Raw genomic sequence first — 19,963 nt, forward strand, 5'->3', positions numbered from 1 at the left:
CTCACCTTCTCAATGGTGATGGAAGGTCCTTAACCCAAAGGTTAATCATTTCTCTCTCCACAGATGCTGCCTCACCTGCTGAGTGTTACCAGCATTTTCAGTTTTTAAGTTTAGATTTCCAGCATCTCTTTCCATACCCCCTCACCTGATATTCAAAGACTTCAGCTAGCTAAGTCACTGAAGTACAATTTTGACAGTTTCTTTTTGGGTCAAAATGCTAGATGTCTTCTGTTTCCATTTTCTTTCAATTACTGTCTCTGGACTGCACAAAACAGATTAAGGAATACCTGTAATGTTTTGTACTGTGTGATATATCCTCTAATATTCTACTACCTGCTTTAGTTGTGGTGTTAAATTAGTTGGCATGGAAGCTGAGAATATTTCTAATCTTCCAGTGCTAATTCAAAGGCATTTCCCTTGTATTTACCACTGTATAGGTTCAATGTTATGTACCTGCTTATCTGTGTTTACTTTGCATTATGGCAAGCCCATATTTTAAAGATTATGTCAACTATCAAACTACCAGCATCCAAAACAAAGGAGGGCAAACAGAACTATCAGCTACTGTACGTCCTCCAACACTGTACAGTTTAACCTGTTTTGACATGTTCTTCATTGAAGAATTTCTCCCCCAAATTCACCTTACATATTTCACCTTTCAACTTATGATCTCTACTTCTAGTCTCACCCAAACTCAGTGGAAAAAGCCTATTTGTACTTACCCTATTTATACCCTTCATAATTTTGTACACCACCATCAAGTTTCCCCTCATTCTCCTACACTCCAGAAAATAAAGTCCTAACCTATTCAAACTTTCCCTATAACTATAACAAGTATTGGCAACATCCTTGTAAATATTCTCTGTACTCTTTCAATCTTATTGATATCTTCCCTGTAGGTAGATTACCAGAACTGCACATAACACTCCAAGTTAGGTCTTACAACATCTTATTCAATTCTAACACAACATCTCAACTCCTGTTCATTTTGATTCTATTTCTTCTTATTTAAAATACAACATAGTAATGGGTCCTTCCAGCCCAGTGAGCCCATGTCCAATTACATCCATGTGACCAATTAACCTACTAATCTATACATCTTTAGAACCCACACAGTCATAGGGAGAACGTATGAGCTCTTTACAGACAGCAGCAGGAACTGAACCTATGGCCCTGGCGACATAAAGCAATATGTCACCGCTACATTACCATGCTGCACTGAAGGCAAATGTGCCAAATGCCCTCGTCACTGCCCTATCTGCCTGTGAAGCCACTATCGAGGAATTATGGCTGTGTATTCCCAGGTCACTCATTCTACTACAGACCTACTTTTCAAGTCCTACACTGGTTTGTCCTTCCAAATGTAACATCTCACCTTGTCTGCATTAAAATTTTCAACTCATTTTTCCAGCTGGCCCAGATCCCACTGCAAGCTTTAAGAGCCTTCTATCCTGTCTATTACATACCCTGTCTTGGTGTTATCGGCACATTTGCTGATCCAATTTATGTTATCATCCAGATTGTTGATATAGATGACAAACAACAACTCCAGTCAGAGAGACAACTATCTATTACCACTCTGACTTCTCTCACAATACTAACGTTGAATCCAATTTGCTACAATATCCTGAATGCCGAGCGACTAAACTTTCTGAAACAGCTTCCCAAGTGGAGCCTTGTCAAAAGCTTTGCCAAAGTGCCTTTGACAACATACACTGCCTTTCCATCTTCAACTTTCCTGGTAAGCTTCTCAGATAACTTAAAGATTGGTTAAACATGACATACCACACACAAAGCCATGTTGACTATCCACCATTAGGCCCTGTCCAGTTCTTTAGAATATCTTCCAATAAGTTACCCACTACTGACATCAGGCTCAGCAGCCTATAATTTCTTTGCTATGCTTAAGAACATTTTTTGAACAACAGAACAGTATTAGCTATCCTCTAGCATTTCATTTGTGGCTACAGACATTCTAAATACCTCTGCAAGGACCCCTGCAATTTCTGCACTAGCCTCCCACAAGGTCCAAGGTGACAGCTTGCCAGGCCCTAACTTGCCTCAAGACAGCAAACACTGTAATCGGGATACTGCCCATAACCTTATTAATGTTTTGCCTCAGTTCTGAAGACACAGTGTCCATCTCCTAAGTAAGTACAGATGCAAAAAACAATTGAATTAAGATCCCTTCCATTTCTTTTTGCATTACGCATAGATGACCACATTGATCTTCAAAAGGACCCATTTTGTTCCTTGCTAACCTTTGGTTCGTAATATATCTGTAGAAGCTGTTGATCTCCAGATTCTCCTTCACCTTGTCTTCCACTTATGTGGAAGGAGAGAAGAATCTCAATTTTCTAGCAATTGTGAGGATTACAAAGAAAATGAATCCCTTCTGTTAAATAATTGAAGATGACACATTCACTATACCTTTATTAGCTCTTTTTAAAGGGAATAAGGGTGAAAATGTTAAGGCAGGACAATTAAGAAAAATTTAACTGACTTAACCACATTTTTGGAAGTCTAATCCTTACAAGCAAGTCAAGGAAAGTCAAATACAAACATACCGTTATAAATGTCACTGAAAAGATCCTTTTATCACAGGTGATAGTACCACTGATGGAGGCTGTTTTCAGAGTATAAATATCCAATTGGTTATTTGAAACCACAACATAATTGTCTCCACTGGGGGACCACAGAACAATGTGAGCATCTAAAACAACAAATATAATGGGCCATAAGCAGCACCACTCTTTATAGTGACAGTTGCAACAAAGACAAATGCTATGAAACATCTTCCTAAATAATAATGCAATGTCTTCACCACACCAGACAAGTCCATAATTATTAACTAGTACAAGCTCAAAAAAGATGGGGAGATGTGCAGCTTAAGGGAACATCAATGGGAGACAACTTTATAACTGTACTCAGAACAATTGATTTAGTACAATTATGGAAAAGGACAAAAATAATAAATGTTGTAAAATGAGTGAAAGCCAATTTTACAAGTCAAAATGGACTTTAACCTACTAGTTCAAACGAACTCAATTAAAAACAAATGCTTTTAAAAAGACTGAGAGGATTCAGGGCAAGTGTGCTCCCTCTGCCAAATCCAAAGTCCATAGTAAGAAAAGCTTGTTCTATTCCTTTTCAGCTTAAAGCATTAGGGATGAATTTCAAAAGGGAAATAAGTGAAGTGAGGATATTCAGCATGGATTTGTCAAGGGAACTCCATGACCATTGACCAGAAAAGTTTTGAGGAGGTAATGAAGTTAATGAGGAGGTAGTGAGATTAATGTAGTCTACATGGGTTTTTAGCAAAGATTTTGGATGTTTAAAAAAAATTAAAGCCCACGAGATTCAAAACCAGTGACTTCTGGCAAGATAGCAGTACATCTGGATACAGCAGCTTCTATGGGGTCAACAAAAGATGCTGCTGCTCTACATAAACATAATTCAAGATCCTACTATACACTAAGAACTTAAATTACTGCAGGCCTAAACCATCAGCCAATTGCTTGCTGTTCCCTTTGGACAATGGAGTTAGGATGGCTGCCTCTTCAAGCTCATCTGCAGGAACAGCTTAAATTGCTCTCTTTAATGTTTCGTTCTGCATTAATAAAACTGCATTTTATTAATCGGCAAATGAGTTCCCATTCCTGAAACTCGTCAGCCAACCGTTTTCTGACATTCTCCAGACATGGCTTGGAAGATGGCTCCTCCAGGAGGTGTCATTGGAGATGGAACATCAGGATTTTACTGCGGCAGATTTATGGATGGTGGTCTCTGTAGTTGAGCAATCACACTCTCTCCCTCGATGCTGGGGAGAGTTTCTTGCCGATTCTCGAGTCAGAGAATCTCGGAATGAAAAGCGACTCTGACAGCAGGGGTGAATGGCTGGGGTGCTCCCTGGCCTCAGTTGCAGTGAGGACTAGGCCTGAAGCCTGTTTGCAGCTGCTAGAGACAAAGCCATTGTGCTTTACCGGGGTGGTGTAGCGTGGCATCCAGAATGGAGTCGGAGCTGCCCTCCCAGGGTTTCCCTCAACAGAAGACCTGTTGTGGTTAACTAAAGACTTTTTAGGCACCACTCAATGGACTCAGGCCTCAAGCTCAGAAGTACAGAAGCAACTTACTCTGTTTTATTGATTTCACAAATGCAGCTTTTCCATCAATTAGATTCCATGTTCTGAAAAAATAAAAATACATGAATTACTGGAAAAGCTGTATCACGTCATACTGTGGCGTAAAGGGTAAGCTCAACTTTTTCCTATAGAGTCCACTTTGGTACATTTGAATAATTGCTATTCATATCCCTTGCCAATAAATATCTGTACTTTGTGTTCATCTGTTTTGCAGAGAAGTCGCTCAGATGCTGGAATACATTAATGAAATAACCATTGAAACCCATAGAATTTTTTGGACACAGATAAGACCATTCAGCACTACTCAACCTAATTCCACCTTCCAGTCTCATGTGCGTAGACGTGCAGGTCACAGCTCTTCTAGTCCACATCTAGTTCTTTAAATATGAGTAGTGTTTCCCCCTTTGCCACCCTTTTAGACAGCAAATTCCAGACCCTACCACCATCCTTTCCTTGTTACTGCCAACCATACGACCAATTTTTGCCCCAACTGCAAAACAGCTTTATCGTGAACCATACATTTAGGTTTGTATAAATTGTAAAGAGGGACTATATCCTGAGCCCTGTGGAATTCCATTGGTAACAGCCTACCAGTCACAAAAGACATCATTTGCTTACTTGCATTGAGCTAATTTTGAATCAATTTTGGGATCCCTTAACTATTCTGACCTGCCTGGCATGCAGAAATGTCTAAAATCTTTCTATAATGAATGCAACTTTGTCAAAAACTGAAAAACACATCAAGATAGCCCAGAGTTTAAAAATATTGCAATATTGCATCTATACTTCCCACCCCCAAAAGTGGGCATGGTGACAAAGTCATGTCAGTTCTGTTGGTTAATGATCCCTACAGTTTTCATTAAACTGAAACACAGTAAGAGCAACAACCCATGGATGGATTCTCAATACCGAACCAGGCACCAACCATTTCTAAAATCCTTTATCTAGGCCTTTCAGGTCATGATAGGTTTCTGAGATCCTCTCCTCCCCCACCCCACTGCAGTTCTTCTAAACTCCAATGAGTACAGGTCCACAGCCTCATACGTTAATCTTTATTCCTGGAATCATTCTCATGAGCCTCCACTGAACCCTCTCCAATGCCAGCACATCCTTTGTTCCAAATTCATATTCCATATTCCAAAAATGGTCTGACCAATGCTTTATAACATCTCAGCATTATACCCTTGCTTTTATATTCCAGCTCTCTCGAAAAGAATGCTAACATTGCATTTGTTTTCCTGAGTACTGGCTCAACCAGTAAATTAACCTTTAGAGAATTCTGCACTAGGGCTCCTAAGTACCTTTTGTACCTCTGATTTCTGAATTTTCTCCCCATTTAGAAAATAGTCTACACCTTTATTTCTTCTACTAAAGTGCATGACCATAGACTTCCTTGCACTGTATTCCATCTACCACTTCTTTGCCTATTCTCCTAATCTAGACTCCCTGCTTCCTTAATACTTCCTGGTCCTCCACATAGCTCATTACTCTGCAAACTTGGTCACAAAGCCATCTAAATCACGGACACGTATGTGAAAAATACAGGCCCCAACACCTACCCCTGCCGCCACTAATCACCAGTAGCCAAGCAGAAAAGGCCCTCCTTATTCCCCATCTTTGCCTCCTGGCATTCAGCCAATCTTCTATCCATGCTAGTATCTTTCCTGTAACACCATGAACTCTAATCTTGTTTAGCCACCTCATGAGTGACACCTTGGCATCTCAAATCCACCGCATCTCATTTCCCTTTCTTACCTGTCATTTGCTCAAAGAATTCCAACAAATTTGCGAAGCAAAATTCTCCCCTCAGGAAACCAGGGATAGGAAGTAGGCGGAGGGGAGTGGTGTGGCTCTAATGGTAAAGAATGGCATCAAATCATTAAAAAGGTATGACATAGGATCAGAAGATGCTGAATCCTTGTCGGTTGAGTTAAGAAACTGCGAGGGTAAAAGGACGTTGATGGCAGTTACATACAGGCTTCCCAACAGTGGCTGGGAGATGAACAACTACAATAGGAAATAGAAAAGGCATGTCAAAATGCCAATGTTATGGTAGTCATGGGAAATTTTAACATGCAGGAACCGGTTGTTGTGTAATGAACCAGAGGCAATTAGGGAGCTTAAGGGTTTTTTAAAACCTTAGGAACCAGTGATCACAATATGACTGAGTTCAACTTGAAATGTGATAGGGAGATGAAGCAGTATTTCAGTGGAGTAAGGGAAATTACAGTGGTATGAGAGAGGAGTTGGCCAAAGTAAATTGTTAGCAGCTGCTGGGAGGGATGTCAGCAGAGCAGCACTGGCGTGCGTTTCTGGGAAAAATGAGGAAGGTGCCGGACTTGTGTATCCCAAAAATGAAGAAATGGTAAATTAATTCAATCATGGCTGACAAGGGAAGTCAAAGCTATTGTCAAAGCAAAAAAAAGAGATACAACAAAGCAAAAATTAGTGGGAAGATAGAGGATTGGGAAGTTATTAAAAACCTACAGAGAGCAATTAAAAGGGAAAAGATGAAAATATGAAAACAAGCTAGCAAATAATATCAAAGTGGATAGTAAAAGTTGTTTCCATGTTAAAAATAAAAGAGAAACGAGAGTGGACATAGGACCACTAGAAAATGAGGCAGGAGAAATAATTACAGGGGATAAGGAGATGGCTGATGAATTAAATGAGTATTTTGAATCAGTCTTCACTGTGGAAGACACTAGCAGTATGCCTAATGTTGTAGTGTGTGAAGGAAGAAAAGTGGGTGCAGTTACAAGAGAGAAGGTGCTCAAAAAACTGAAAGACCTATAGGTACATAAGTCACCCAGACCAGAGGACTGTAAAATTGCAAGTGTTACTCCACTCTTTAAGAAAGTAGGAAAGCAACAGAAAGGAAATTATAGACCAATTAGCCTGACCTCAGTGGTTGGGAAAATATTAGAGTCAATTGTTAAGGATGAGGTGATGGAGTACTTGCTAACACAGGACAAGATAGTACAAAGTCAGCAGGGTTTCCTTCAGGGAAAATCCTGCCTGACGAGCCTGTTGGAATCCTTTGAGGAGATTACAAGTAAGATAGGAAAAGGAGATGCAGTGGATGTTGTATATTTGGACTTACAGAAGGCCCTTGACAAAGTGCCACACATGAGGCTACTTACCAAATTAAGAGCCCATGGCATTACAGGAAAGTTACTAACGTGGTTAGAGCATTGGCTGATTGGTAGGAGGCAGCGAGTGGAAATGAAAGGATAATTTTCTGGTTGGCTGCCAGTGTCTAGTGGTGTTCCACAGGGGTCGGTGTTGGGCCACTTCTTTTTATGCTGTAAATAAATGATTTAGATGATGGAATAGATGGCTTTGTTTGCCAAATTTGCAGATGATACGAAGATTGATGGAGGGACAGGTAGTGTTAAGGAAACAGGTAGGATGCAGAAGGGCTGAGAAAGATTAGGAGAATGGGCAAGAAAGTGGCAAACAAAATACAATGTTACAAAATGCATGGCATGCACTTTGGTAGTAGAAATAAATGTGCATACTATTAAGTCAAATCATTAAGATCCGAAACAAGTTGATAGTTTGACAGTTAATCACGACGAAATCTTTTTCAAGATTTTTATACCTCTTTATATAATTCTGATTTTACCAATGATCCTAATACTATGTACGACTTCATAAGGAAATTGAATTTTCAGAAATTATCACCCGAAGAATGTTTAATATTAGAAACTCCCATTACAGATGAAGAAATAAAAGCCATTATTCATTCAATGATTTCTGGTAAAGCACCAGGTCCAGACGGTTATACAGTATAATTTTTTTAATGCTTTTCTTCTATTCTCTCTCCTTAGCTAGGTAGAGTTTTTAAAGAAGCAATTAGATTGGGTAAATTACCACAATCATTTTATAGGGCATCTATTTCCTTAATATTAAAAAAATAAAGATCCCACTGAGAGTGTGTCATATCGACTGATATCTTTGTTGAATGTAGATCCCAAGACTTTTTCTAAGATATTGGCGACCAGTTTGGAGAAGGTGTTACCTCGAATTATTTCTGTGGATCAAACTGGATTTATTAAAAACCGGTACTTTTCTTTTAACATTAGGAGATTAATGAATATTGGGCATTCATGTAGTACTCCAGAATGTGTCATTTCATTAAATGCTGAGAAAGCATTTGACCGTTGAATGGCCATATTTATTTACTGTATTTGAGAAATTTAATTTTAGTTCGACATTTATATCTTGGGTTAAATTGATATATCATACCCCAGTAGCTTCGGTTAACACTAATAATCAAAGATCTCCCTTTTCTCGTTTATTTCGGGGCACTATTCAAGGCTGTCCTCTTAGTCCATTACTATTTGATATTGCTCTGGAACCTTAAGCAATTGCTATTCGGGAATTACCTAATATTTTTGGTATTACCCGCAGGGATGAGACACATAAACTATCATTATATGCAGATGATTTATTATTGTATACCTCTAATCCTGAGGAATCCATTCCCGCAGTTTTATCTTTGTTGGCTCAGTTTAGTAATTTTTCAGGTTACAAACTGAACCTAATAAGAGCGAACTATTTCCTCTAAATACACACCTCCCAATATATGGATGTTTACCTTTTAAATTGGTTACTGACTATTTTATATATTTAGGGGTCAAAATTACCAAAATACATAAGGATTTATTTAAGGCCAACTTTTTACCTTTAATTGATGAAATTAAACAGTTATTTACTAATTGGTCGCCAATATCTTTGTCATTGATAGGCCGGATCAATGCTATCAAGATAATTATATTACCTAAATTTTTATATTTATTTCAAGTGGTACCAATTTTTATTCCAAAATCTTTTTTTGATAGTGTTGATTCTAAAATCTTTTATATTTGGCAGAATAAAAATCCGAGACTAGGCAAAAAATACTTACATTAGTCTAAAAAGGAGGGTGGTCTGGCACTGCCGAATTTTAGATTTTATTATTCGGCAATTAATATTTGCTATTTGAAATTCTGGTTATGGGACTTAGATATAACATTAAGCTCTCATTGGATAAACCTTGAATGCAATTCGGTACAAGGGTTTTCACTGGATTGTACTCTAGGGACTTCGCTTCCCTTTGCTCTTTTTAAATAGCATAAACAATTAGATTGTAGCGGTGTGCTACAAACAGCGCTAAAATTACGACACGGAGTCGGTAACTGCAGTCGAAGGAAAAACTTTATTCGAAAACTTCAGCCTCACTTTTAAGCCTCTGTCAACCGGCCCCCCATGGCGAAGAGGCTCCAAAGCTCTGTGCTCGCAAACCCCCGTAGGCTATCTAATTGTGAGTCGGTTCGCATACGCTAGGAAATGAGCCGCCACATAACCCCCCCCCAGAACCGGCGATACACCCCCCAATGTCCACAGCCTGGGCCAGAACCTGCTTGGGAGGTCGGCCTCTGCGCCGAGGCGCCGGAAACTCGGCCGGTTGCGCCAGGTCCACATGGGCCGGCTTGAGGCGGTCCACCGTGAAAACCTCCTCCTTCCCCCCAACGTCCAGCACGAACGTGGACCCGTTGTTCCGGAGCACCGTAAACGGCCCCTCGTATGGCCGCTGCAGCGGTGGCCGATGCCCGCCCCTTCGTACAAACACAAACTTACAGTTCCGTAGGTCTTTGGGTACGCAGGTCGGGTGCCGCCCATGCTGTGAAGTGGGTATGGGGGCCAGGTTACCGAGCTTCTCGCGAAGTCTGCCCAGGACTGCAGCGGGTTCTTCCTCTTGCCCCCTCGGGGCTGGTAGGAACTCCCCGGGGACGGCCAGGGGCGCGCCGTATACCAACTCGGCCGACGAGGCGTGCAGGTCGTCCTTGGGCGCTGTGCGGATGCCGAGAAGGACCCAGGGAAGCTCGTCCGCCCAGTTGGCTCCTCGCAGGCGGGCCATGAGGGCCGACTTCAGGTGACGGTGGAAACGCTCCACTAGCCCGTTCGACTGTGGGTGGTAGGCAGTGGTGTGGTGCAGCTGAGTCCCCAAAAGGCTGGCCATAGCTGACCACAGGCTGGAGGTGAACTGGGCGCCTCTGTCGGAGGTAATGTGGGCTGGTACACCAAAGCGGGATATCCAGGTGGCGATCAGGGCTCGGGCGCAAGATTCGGAGGTGGTGTCGGTGAGCGGGACCGCCTCTGGCCATCTTGTGAACCGGTCCACGATAGTCAGGAGGTAACGCGCTCCGCGCGACACTGGCAGGGGGCCCACGATATCCACATGAATGTGGTCGAAACGCCGGTGGGCGGGATGGAACTGCTGCGGTGGGGCTTTGGTGTGCCGCTGAACCTTGGCCGTCTGGCAGTGCATGCACGTCCTGGCCCATTCACTGACCTGTTTGCGGAGTCCGTGCCAAACGAACCTGCTGGAAACCATCCGGACAGTTGTCCGGATGGAGGGATGCGCCAAGTTATGAATGGAGTCGAAAACACGTCGCCGCCAGGCTGCGGGGACGACCGGACGGGGCTGGTTGGTGGCGACGTCACAGAGTAGGGTCCTCTCACCTGGGCCCACGGGGAGGTCCTGGAGCTGCAAACCAGAGACTGCAGTCCTGTAACTCGGAATCTCCTCATCTACCTGCTGTGCCTCTGCCAGTGCCTCAAAGTCTACCCCTTGGGAAAGGGCATGAACGGTAGGGCGAGAGAGCGCATCCGCCACGACATTGTCCTTACCCGAGACGTGCCGGACATCCGTTGTGTATTCAGAGATGTAGGACAGGTGGCGTTGCTGGCGGGATGACCAGGGGTCGGATGCTTTCGTAAACGCAAAGGTAAGCGGTTTGTGGTCCGTGAACGCGGTGAAGGGCCGACCTTCTAGGAAGTACCTGAAATGCCGGATTGCCAGGTAGAGCGCCAACAGTTCCCGGTCAAAAGCACTGTACTTGAGCTCGGGTGGCCGCAGGTGTTTGCTGAAAAACGCCAGGGGTTGCCAGCGACCTGCGATGAGCTGCTCCAGCACCCCACCGACTGCCGTGTTTGATGCGTCCACTGTGAGGGCGGTAGGGGTGTCCATTCTGGGATGTACTAGCATTGCGGCGTCAGCCAAAGCTTCCTTCGTTTGAACGAAAGCGGCGGCGGACTCCTCGTCCCAGGTAATGTCCTTGCTCGGACCCGACATCAGGGCGAACAGGGGGCGCATGATCCGGGCAGCTGAAGGGAGGAAGCGGCGGTAGAAATTGACCATACCTACGAATTCCTGAAGGCCTTTGACCGTGGTGGGTCGGGGGAAGTGGCGGACCGCATCTACCTTAGCGGGCAGAGGGGTTGCCCCGTCTTTAGTAATCCTGTGGCCCAGGAAGTCAATGGTATCAAGTCCGAACTGGCATTTGGCAGGGTTGATTGTAAGACCGTACTCACTCAGTCGGGCGCAGAGTTGACGGAGGTGGGACAGATGCTCCTGACGACTGCCGCTGGCTATGAGGATGTCATCCAAATAGATGAACGCGAAGTCCAGGTCCCGTCCCACCGCGTCCATTAACCGCTGGAACGTCTGTGCGGCATTCTTCAGGCCGAACGGCATGCGGAGGAACTCGAAGAGGCCAAACGGGGTGATGAGAGCCGTCTTGGGGACGTCGTCAGGATGCATCGGGATTTGATGGTACCCTCGGACAAGGTCGACCTTGGAGAAGATCCGGGCGCCGTGCAGGTTTGCCGCGAAGTCCTGAATGTGCGGCACAGGGTAGCGGTCCGGTGTGGTAGCCTCGTTCAGCCTGCGGTAGTCGCCGCACGGTCTCCAGCCCCCCGTCGCTTTGGGCACCATGTGCAGGGGGGAAGCCCAGGGGCTGTCGGACCGCCGGATGATCCCCAATTCCTCCATTCTCTGGAACTCCTCCTTCGCCAGTCGGAGCTTGTCCGGGGGAAGCCGCCGAGCACGGGCATGGAGGGGTGGGTCCCTGTGTCGGGATGTGGTGCTGTACGCCGTGCCTGGGCATGGCTGCTGTGAACTGCGGTGCCAGAACCGATGGGAACTCCGCCAGGACCCTGGTGAAGTCGTTGTCGGACAGCGTGATGGAGCCGAGGTGAGGGGCTGGCAACTGGGCCGCGCCCAGGGAGAACGTCTGAAAGGTCTCGGCGTGTACCAGTCTCTTCCTGGGCAGGTCAACCAGCAGGCTGTGAGCTCGCAAAAAATCCGCACCCAGAAGCGGTTGGGCTACGGCGGCCAGTGTGAAGTCCCACGTGAACTGGCTGGGGCCGAACTGTAGCTGCACCTGACGGGTGCCATAGGTCCTTACTGTGCTGCCATTCACGGCCCTCAGGGGGGGCCCCGGTGCCCTGCTGCGAGTGTCGTAACTTGTCGGAGGTAAAACGCTGACCTCAGCCCCAGTATCGACCAAAAAGCGGCGTCCCGACCTGCTATCCCACACATACAGGAGGCTATCCCGATGGCCAGCCGCCGTAGCCATCAGCGGCGGCTGGCCCTGGCGTTTCCCGGGAACTTGCAGGGCGGGCGGCAACGGCGGGCTTCTGCGCCCCACCGCTGGTGGTAGAAGCACCAGTGGTCATTGGGCCGGGGGTTGGCGGGCTCTGCGGCCGGGCCTGGACTGGTTTGCTGCCGGGAGCGTGGCTGGGAGATCTGTGCGATGGACGCCCCGCTCACCTTTTTGGCGTTCCACAGCAAGTCCGCCCGGGCTGCCACCTTCCGGGGGTCACTGAAATCCGCGTCGGACAGCAGCAGGCGTATGTCCTCGGGCAGCTGCTCCAGGAATGCCTGCTCAAACATGAGGCCTGTGTGTCCCTCGGCCAGAGACAGCATCTCATTCATTAAAGCCGATGGAGGTCTGTCGCCCAAGCCATCCAGGTGCAGTAAACGGGCAGCCCGCTCGCGCCGTGAGAGTCCGAAAGTCCTGAGGAGCAGGGCTTTGAATTCCGTGTACTTGCCGTCTGCCGGGGGCGACTGTACGAACTCCGCGACCTGGGCAGCTGTGTCCTGGTCGAGGGAGCTCACCACGTAGTAGTAGCGGGTGTCTTCTGAGGTGATCCGGCGAACGTGGAATTGGGCTTCGGCTTGCTGGAACCATAGGTCCGGGCGCTGTGTCCAGAAACCCGGCAGTTTCAACGAAACCGCATGAACAGAGGCGGCGTCGGTCATTTCTGGTCCAAAAATCGTTTGGACCGTCGGGGTCACCAATTGTAGCGGTGTGCTACAAACAGCGCTAAAATTACGACACGGAGTCGGTAACTGCAGTCGAAGGAAAAACTTTATTCGAAAACTTCAGCCTCACTTTTAAGCCTCTGTCAACCGGCCCCCCATGGCGAAGAGGCTCCAAAGCTCTGTGCTCGCAAACCCCCGTAGGCTATCTAATTGTGAGTCGGTTCGCATACGCTAGGAAATGAGCCGCCACAAGATAACCCAATAGTTAAATATACTTTACGAATATGGTTTCAATTTCAGAATTTTTTTTGGGTTAAATCAATTTATTCCAGCAAGTCCTATTGTATCTAACTTTTTTCTATCCCTCTATAATGGATCAAACTTATTTGATTTGGAAAACTAAAGGTATTTCACGATTTTCTGATTATTTTTGGATAATTGTTTCATGTCATTTGAGCAATTATCTAACACATATAATTTACCTAGATCTCATTTCTTTAGATATTTACAGGTTAGAAACTTTTTAAATACCGTCCTTCCTACTTTCACAAACTTACACTCTACGGATAGTTTGGAAAAAATTTTAGACTTAAGTCCTTCTCGGAAAGGTGCAATAGCATCTATCTACAACATAATTATGAAAATTCATTCAGATGCATCTAATAAAATTAAAAACGATTGGGAAAGGGAACTTAAGCTTACCTTACCTATCGAAAAATGGCAAAAAAAATTTCAATTAGTTAATTCATCCTCTATACGTGCTAAACATTTGTTGATACAGTTCAAAGTAGTTCATAGGGCCCATATGTCTAAGGATAAATTAGCTCGTTATTATTCTCATATAAGTCCAGTGTGTGACAGATGTCATTCTGAGACCGCTTCTTTAACTCATATGTTTTGGTCATGTTCTGCTCTGAAAAAATATTGGGAAGATATCTTTGATATTATCTCAACTGTTTTGTTTTGATTTACAACCTCATCCTATTACGGCAATTTTTAGTTTACCAATGATAGAACCACACCATTTAACCTCTTCAGCATGTCGGATGATTGCATTTCTCACATTAATGGCTAAAAGATCGATTTTGCTGAATTGGAAGGAGATTAATCCTCCCACTACACTTCATTGGTTCTCTCAAACTATGTAATGTTTAAACTTAGAAAAAATCAGAAGTGTTATATACGACCCTTCTATTAAATTTGATCAGACTTGGAGGCCTTTTAGTCAACACTTTCATATGATGTGATTTGACCTCTTTCCAAACCTATTCTTGTGTTAATATATGTAGGGAGATTTGGAGCTGGTGACACTAATGGTCTTTTCTTTTTGATGCCATAAACAGTCCATGTTCTGCTCTTAGTTTTTTTTTCTGTTAGATTAGTATTGGTTAGGTTAGTTTTTCTTTTTGGGATATATATATATATTTGTTTTTTTTTCCTTTTTTAAAGTCTTTTTCGATACGTTAATCCTTTTTTGTGAACTCTACGTTTGTATTTGAACATCTTTGATATGTTTCTTCTTTGGACTTGATAATATCCCTAATTTCCCTTGTCAGCCACGGGTGCACTATCTTCCTTGGTTTATTCTTTTGCGAAATTGGGATGAACAATTGTTGTAGTTCATCCATGCGATCTTTAAATGCTTGCCATTGCATATCCACCGTCAACCTTTTAAGTATCATTTGCCAGTCTATCTTAGCTAATTCACGTCTCATATCTTCAAAGTTACCCTTCTTTAAGTTCAGAACCTTTGTTTCTGAATTAGCTATGTCACTCTCCATCTTTCTTTTCTTTCTTTTTCAATCTTTTTATTGAGTTTCATATAAATATAAAAAAACATAACATAATAATGAATAGGTTATGAATACAATAGACTTAAGATTACATTAATAATAGGATAATGATATCCTATTAAACATCAACAACAAAAAAGTACATTAATCAATCAAGTCTATATAATTATATATGAAAAAAAACAAAACTAATCATCAAAAGAAAAAGAAAAAAAAATTAGAGATGTGTGAAAGAAAATATATATATGAAACAAACACTAAACTAAAACTAACATGGGCAATAATAACAGTTTATAAGTATATGATAGTGTCAAAGAACTCCGGAACTCCATACCTGAACAAGAATAAACAGAGAGAAGGTCTGGGAAAGGCCAAATTAATTCATATGAAAATGTCGAATGAACGGTCCCCAAGTTTCTTCAAATTTAATTGACGAGTCAAAAATAGTGCTTCTAATTTTTTCCAAACTCAGATAAGAAATAGTTTGAAAAAGCCACTGAGACGTGGTAGGAGGGTTTACTTCTTTCCAATTTTGTAATATAGACCTTCTGGCCATTAATGTTACAACAGCAATCATTCGTCTGATTGAAGGAGAAAACTGATTACCATCCTCATTTGGTATACCAAAGATTGCAGTAATAAAGTTAGGTTGTAAATCGATGTTCCAAATTGAGGAAATGGTAACGAATATGTCCTTCCAATAGTTATGTAAAGTGGGACATGACCAAAACATATGGGTCAGTGAAGCCACTTCTGAATGACATCTATCACATTGAGGGTTAATATGAGAATAAAATCGAGCAAGTTTATCTTTAGACATATAAGCTCTATGTACAATTTTAAATTGTATTAAAGCATGTTTAGCACATATAGAAGAAGAATTAACCATTTGTAAAATTTTTTCCCATTTATCTGTTGGTATATTGTATCGAAGTTCTTTTTCCCCATTGTTGTTTAATTCTATCAGACATCTCTGGTTGTATCTTCATAATCATGTTGTAAATAAAAGCAACTAATCCCTTCTGACAAGGATTTAAGGTAAAAATCAAATCTGAGAAATCCGTTGAAGTTGAGTTGGGAAAAGATGGTAAAACTTTATGTAAAAAATTTTTGATTTGTAAATATCTGAAGAAATTAGATTTAGGTAATTTAAATTTATTGGAAAGTTGGTCAAAAGACATCAAAGTACCTTCAAAAAAAAGGTCACGAAAACATTTTATACCTTTCCTTTTCCATATGCTAAAGGCTTGATCTGTCAAGGAAGGTTTAAAGAAAAAATTAAATAAAATAGGACTATCAAGCACAAAGTTTTTCAGAGTAAAAAATTTCCGAAATTGAAACCAAATTCGTAATGTGTGTTTAATAACAGGATTAGATATCTGTTTATTGAATTTAACTAAATCAGCAGGAAGAGAAGAACCAAGAACAGAGAATAAAGAATATCCCTTTACTTCATTGCATTCCAAATTTACCCACTGCGGACACAATAATGAGTCCAAATCTAATTTCCAATACGTTAGGTTACGAATATTATTCGCCCAATAATAAAATCTAAAGTTAGGCAAAGCTAAACCACCATCTTTTTTAGATTTTTATAATTGCCTTTTACTTAACCTGGGGTTTTTATTTTGCCACACAAATGAGGAAATTTTTGAATCAATGTTGTCAAAAAAGGATTTAGGAATAAAAATTGGTAAGGCTTGAAATAAATATAAAAATTTCGGTAAAATCATCATTTTAATAGCATTAATCCGACCAACTAATGATAAGAATAAGGGAGACCATCTTGTAGTAAGATGTTGTATTTGAAGAAGCATAGGTAAAAAATTCAGTCTAAATAAATCTTTATATTTCTTGGTAATTTTTATACCTAAATAGGTAAAATTATCAGTAACAACTTTAAATGGAATCCTGTCATTCAATAAAGTTTGCGCGTTTAAAGGGAATAATTCACTCTTATCTAAGTTTAATTTATAACCAGAAAAACTACCAAATTGAGCCAACAAGGATAAAATAGTGGGAATAAATCTATCAAGATCAGAAATATATAACAGCAAATCATCAGCATAAAGTGATAATTTATATGATTTCTCATTAATACCAAAAATATTAGGAGATTCACAAATAGCAATGGCTAAAGGTTCTAACGCAATATTAAATAATAAAGGACTTAAAGGACAACCTTGTCTCGTACCACGAGATAACTGAGAAAAGGAGGATCTATAATTATTTGTAAGAACAGAAGCAACAGGTTTATAGTATATTAGTTTAATCCACGATATAAAATTAGGACTAAAATTAAAATTTCTCAATGCATTAAATAAATATGTCCATTCAACTCTATCAAAGGCTTTTTCAGCATCTAATGAGATAACACATTCTGGGACTGTGGGTGATGAAGTATGAATTATATTAATCAATTTTCTAACATTAAAAAAAGAAAACCGATTCTTAATGAAACCAGTTTGATCTTCTGAAATAATCTGTGGTAGTACCTTTTCTAATCTAGTGGCTAAAATTTTTGTAAGAATCTTAGAATCTACATTTAATAATGATATAGGGCGATAAGATGTACATAAAGTAGGATCTTTATCTTTTTTAAGAATTAGAGAGATAGTAGCTTCATAAAAAGACTGAGGTAATCTCTTCTTAGCAAATGCATCGTTAAAGATTTCACATAACCAAGGGGAAAGCAAAGAAGAAAAAGTTTTGAAAAATTCTACAATATAACCATCAGGGCCAGGAGCTTTCCCTGAATTCATTGATGAGACAGCCTCACCTATTTCGGCCATAGAGATAGGAGCATCAAACAAGCTACGATCTTCACCAATCAGTTTAGGAATATTCAAATTGTTAAAAAAATTATCCATCATGGACAGGTCACCATCAAATTCTGATTGATATAAAGATTTATAAAAATCTTGAAAAGTATTATTGATTTCTTTATGATCAGTGGTTAAATTACCGTCTTGTTTACGAATTTTAATAATTTGTCGCCTGGTCGAAATAGCTTTTAATTCATTAGCTAACAGTTTACCAGTTTGATCACTGTGAATATAGAATTGAGCTCTGGTCCTAATTAATTGATTTTCAATTGAAGAAGATAATAATAAACTATGTTCCATTTGAAGCTCAACTCTCTTCTTATAAAGTTCTATGGTAGGAGTCACGGAATAAATCTTATCAATTTCCTTAATTTTATCCACTAATAAAGCAATATCTAAATATCTTTGTTTCCTTTTACCAGCGGAATACGAAATAATTTGTCCACGGATAAAAGCCTTAAAAGAGTCCCAAAGTATTCCTCTGTCAATTTCTTCAGTATAGTTTGTTGAGAAAAACAAATCAATTTGCTGTTTTATATAGGTGACAAATTCTGGGTCTTGAAGCAGAGTAGCATTAAGTCTCCAAGATCTAACATTATTGGAAAAGTCCGGAATCTTAATAGATAACTTCAAAGGTGCATGATCCGAAATAGTAATAGAATCCTATTTACAATCAATAACATCCGTTAATAACCGATGATCAATAAGAAAGTAATCAATTCTAGAATAACTATGATATACATGTGAAAAAAATGGAAATTCTTTATCTTTAGGGTTCAAAAACCGCCATATTTCTGTAATTCCCGAATCAACCATAAAAGAATTAATAAGTAAGGCTGATCTATTCGGAAGAGTTCGAATAGGTTTAGATCTATCCATCAAAGGATTCAAACAACAATTAAAATCTCCACCCATTATCAACATATATTCATTCAGATTAGGAAGGGAAGCAAATAAACGTTTAAAAAATTCAGGGCAGTCAAAATTTGGGGCATAAATATTAACTAGAACCACTTTCCGATTGAAAAGTGAACCAGTTATCAACAAAAATCTGCCCTGTGGATCAGAAATAATTTTGTGATGTGTAAACAAAATTGAGGGGTCTATAAAAATAGACACACCCCTAATTTTAGCGGTACAATTCGAATGAAATTGTTGACCCTTCCAGAACCTAAAAAAACGTTGATTATCCTCCCTCCTAATATGGGTTTCCTGTGCAAAAATAATATTAGCGTTCAATCTATGGAATACCTTAAATATTTTTTTACGTTTAATCGGATGATTTAAACCATTAGTATTCCAAGAGATAAAATTAATAGATTTATCCATCATGCCAATATTAGTTGTGTGTATCATAATAGGTTAAAAAGACACATAACCCATAAGTCTTCTTTGCACCTTCTCCAGTGCAAACATGAACTTCCTATAATTTAGGGATCAGAACTGTGTGCATTACTCCAGCTGTGGTCTAACATATGTTTTAGAAAGTTATATCAAGATCTCACTGTTAGATCAAAAATAGATACGAGCAGTGGTGATTCAAAGAAGTGGGGAATAAGAAGATGAGGTTCAGGAGGTCCATATAAAGTATTAAAATGTTGTGGACTGGGACAGATATTAACCTATATGGCTAATGGAATGCTCACCTTTATATTGCTTGGGGCACTGTGATCAAAACTAGGCATTATTCCTTAGCAAGGTTATATTGGAGAGAATGCAAAGTATACTTACCAGAATTGTACTTCACTACACAAACCTAGATTGTATTACCCACTCCCAAATTTAGGCAGTTGAGGGGTGTTAAATTTAAGTATTTTTTGATGTTAAGAGGAATTGATAGGGTAGATAAAGAGAAAGCATTTCTGGTAGTTGAAGAATCTGGGCTAAAGAACAGAACCTAGACAGTAAAGAAGTTAAATTAGAAAATACTTCTAGATGAGGTCAAAACAATAGCAGATGACAACTGATGCTTGGCTAATTCCGATTATAAGTTTTTAATGTTCAAGGACAATAAACAACATAAAGAAATGGCAGATGCATGGAGTTAGGTCACGGATCATTTATAATTTACCTACATCCTTTGTAATGTATAAAGCAGTAGATCAT

At 40.9% G+C, this 19,963-nt stretch overlaps 1 protein-coding gene across 1 annotated transcript in view; it reads right to left on the bottom strand.

Annotated features, from left to right (window-relative positions):
• pak1ip1 (PAK1 interacting protein 1) overlaps positions 1-19,963 on the bottom strand; it is a 38,810-nt gene that overhangs the window by 7,154 nt on the left and 11,693 nt on the right. Inside the window, exons 5-6 of the mRNA XM_059945615.1 lie at positions 4,134-4,186; positions 2,568-2,713 (exon numbers count right to left, since the gene is read on the bottom strand). Coding sequence (XP_059801598.1) covers positions 2,568-2,713; positions 4,134-4,186 — 199 coding nt within the window. The remainder of the gene's footprint in view (positions 1-2,567; positions 2,714-4,133; positions 4,187-19,963) is intronic.

This window comes from Hypanus sabinus, chromosome 20, assembly GCF_030144855.1.
Source record: "Hypanus sabinus isolate sHypSab1 chromosome 20, sHypSab1.hap1, whole genome shotgun sequence".
In the NCBI taxonomy this organism is placed as follows: Eukaryota; Metazoa; Chordata; class Chondrichthyes; order Myliobatiformes; family Dasyatidae; genus Hypanus; species Hypanus sabinus.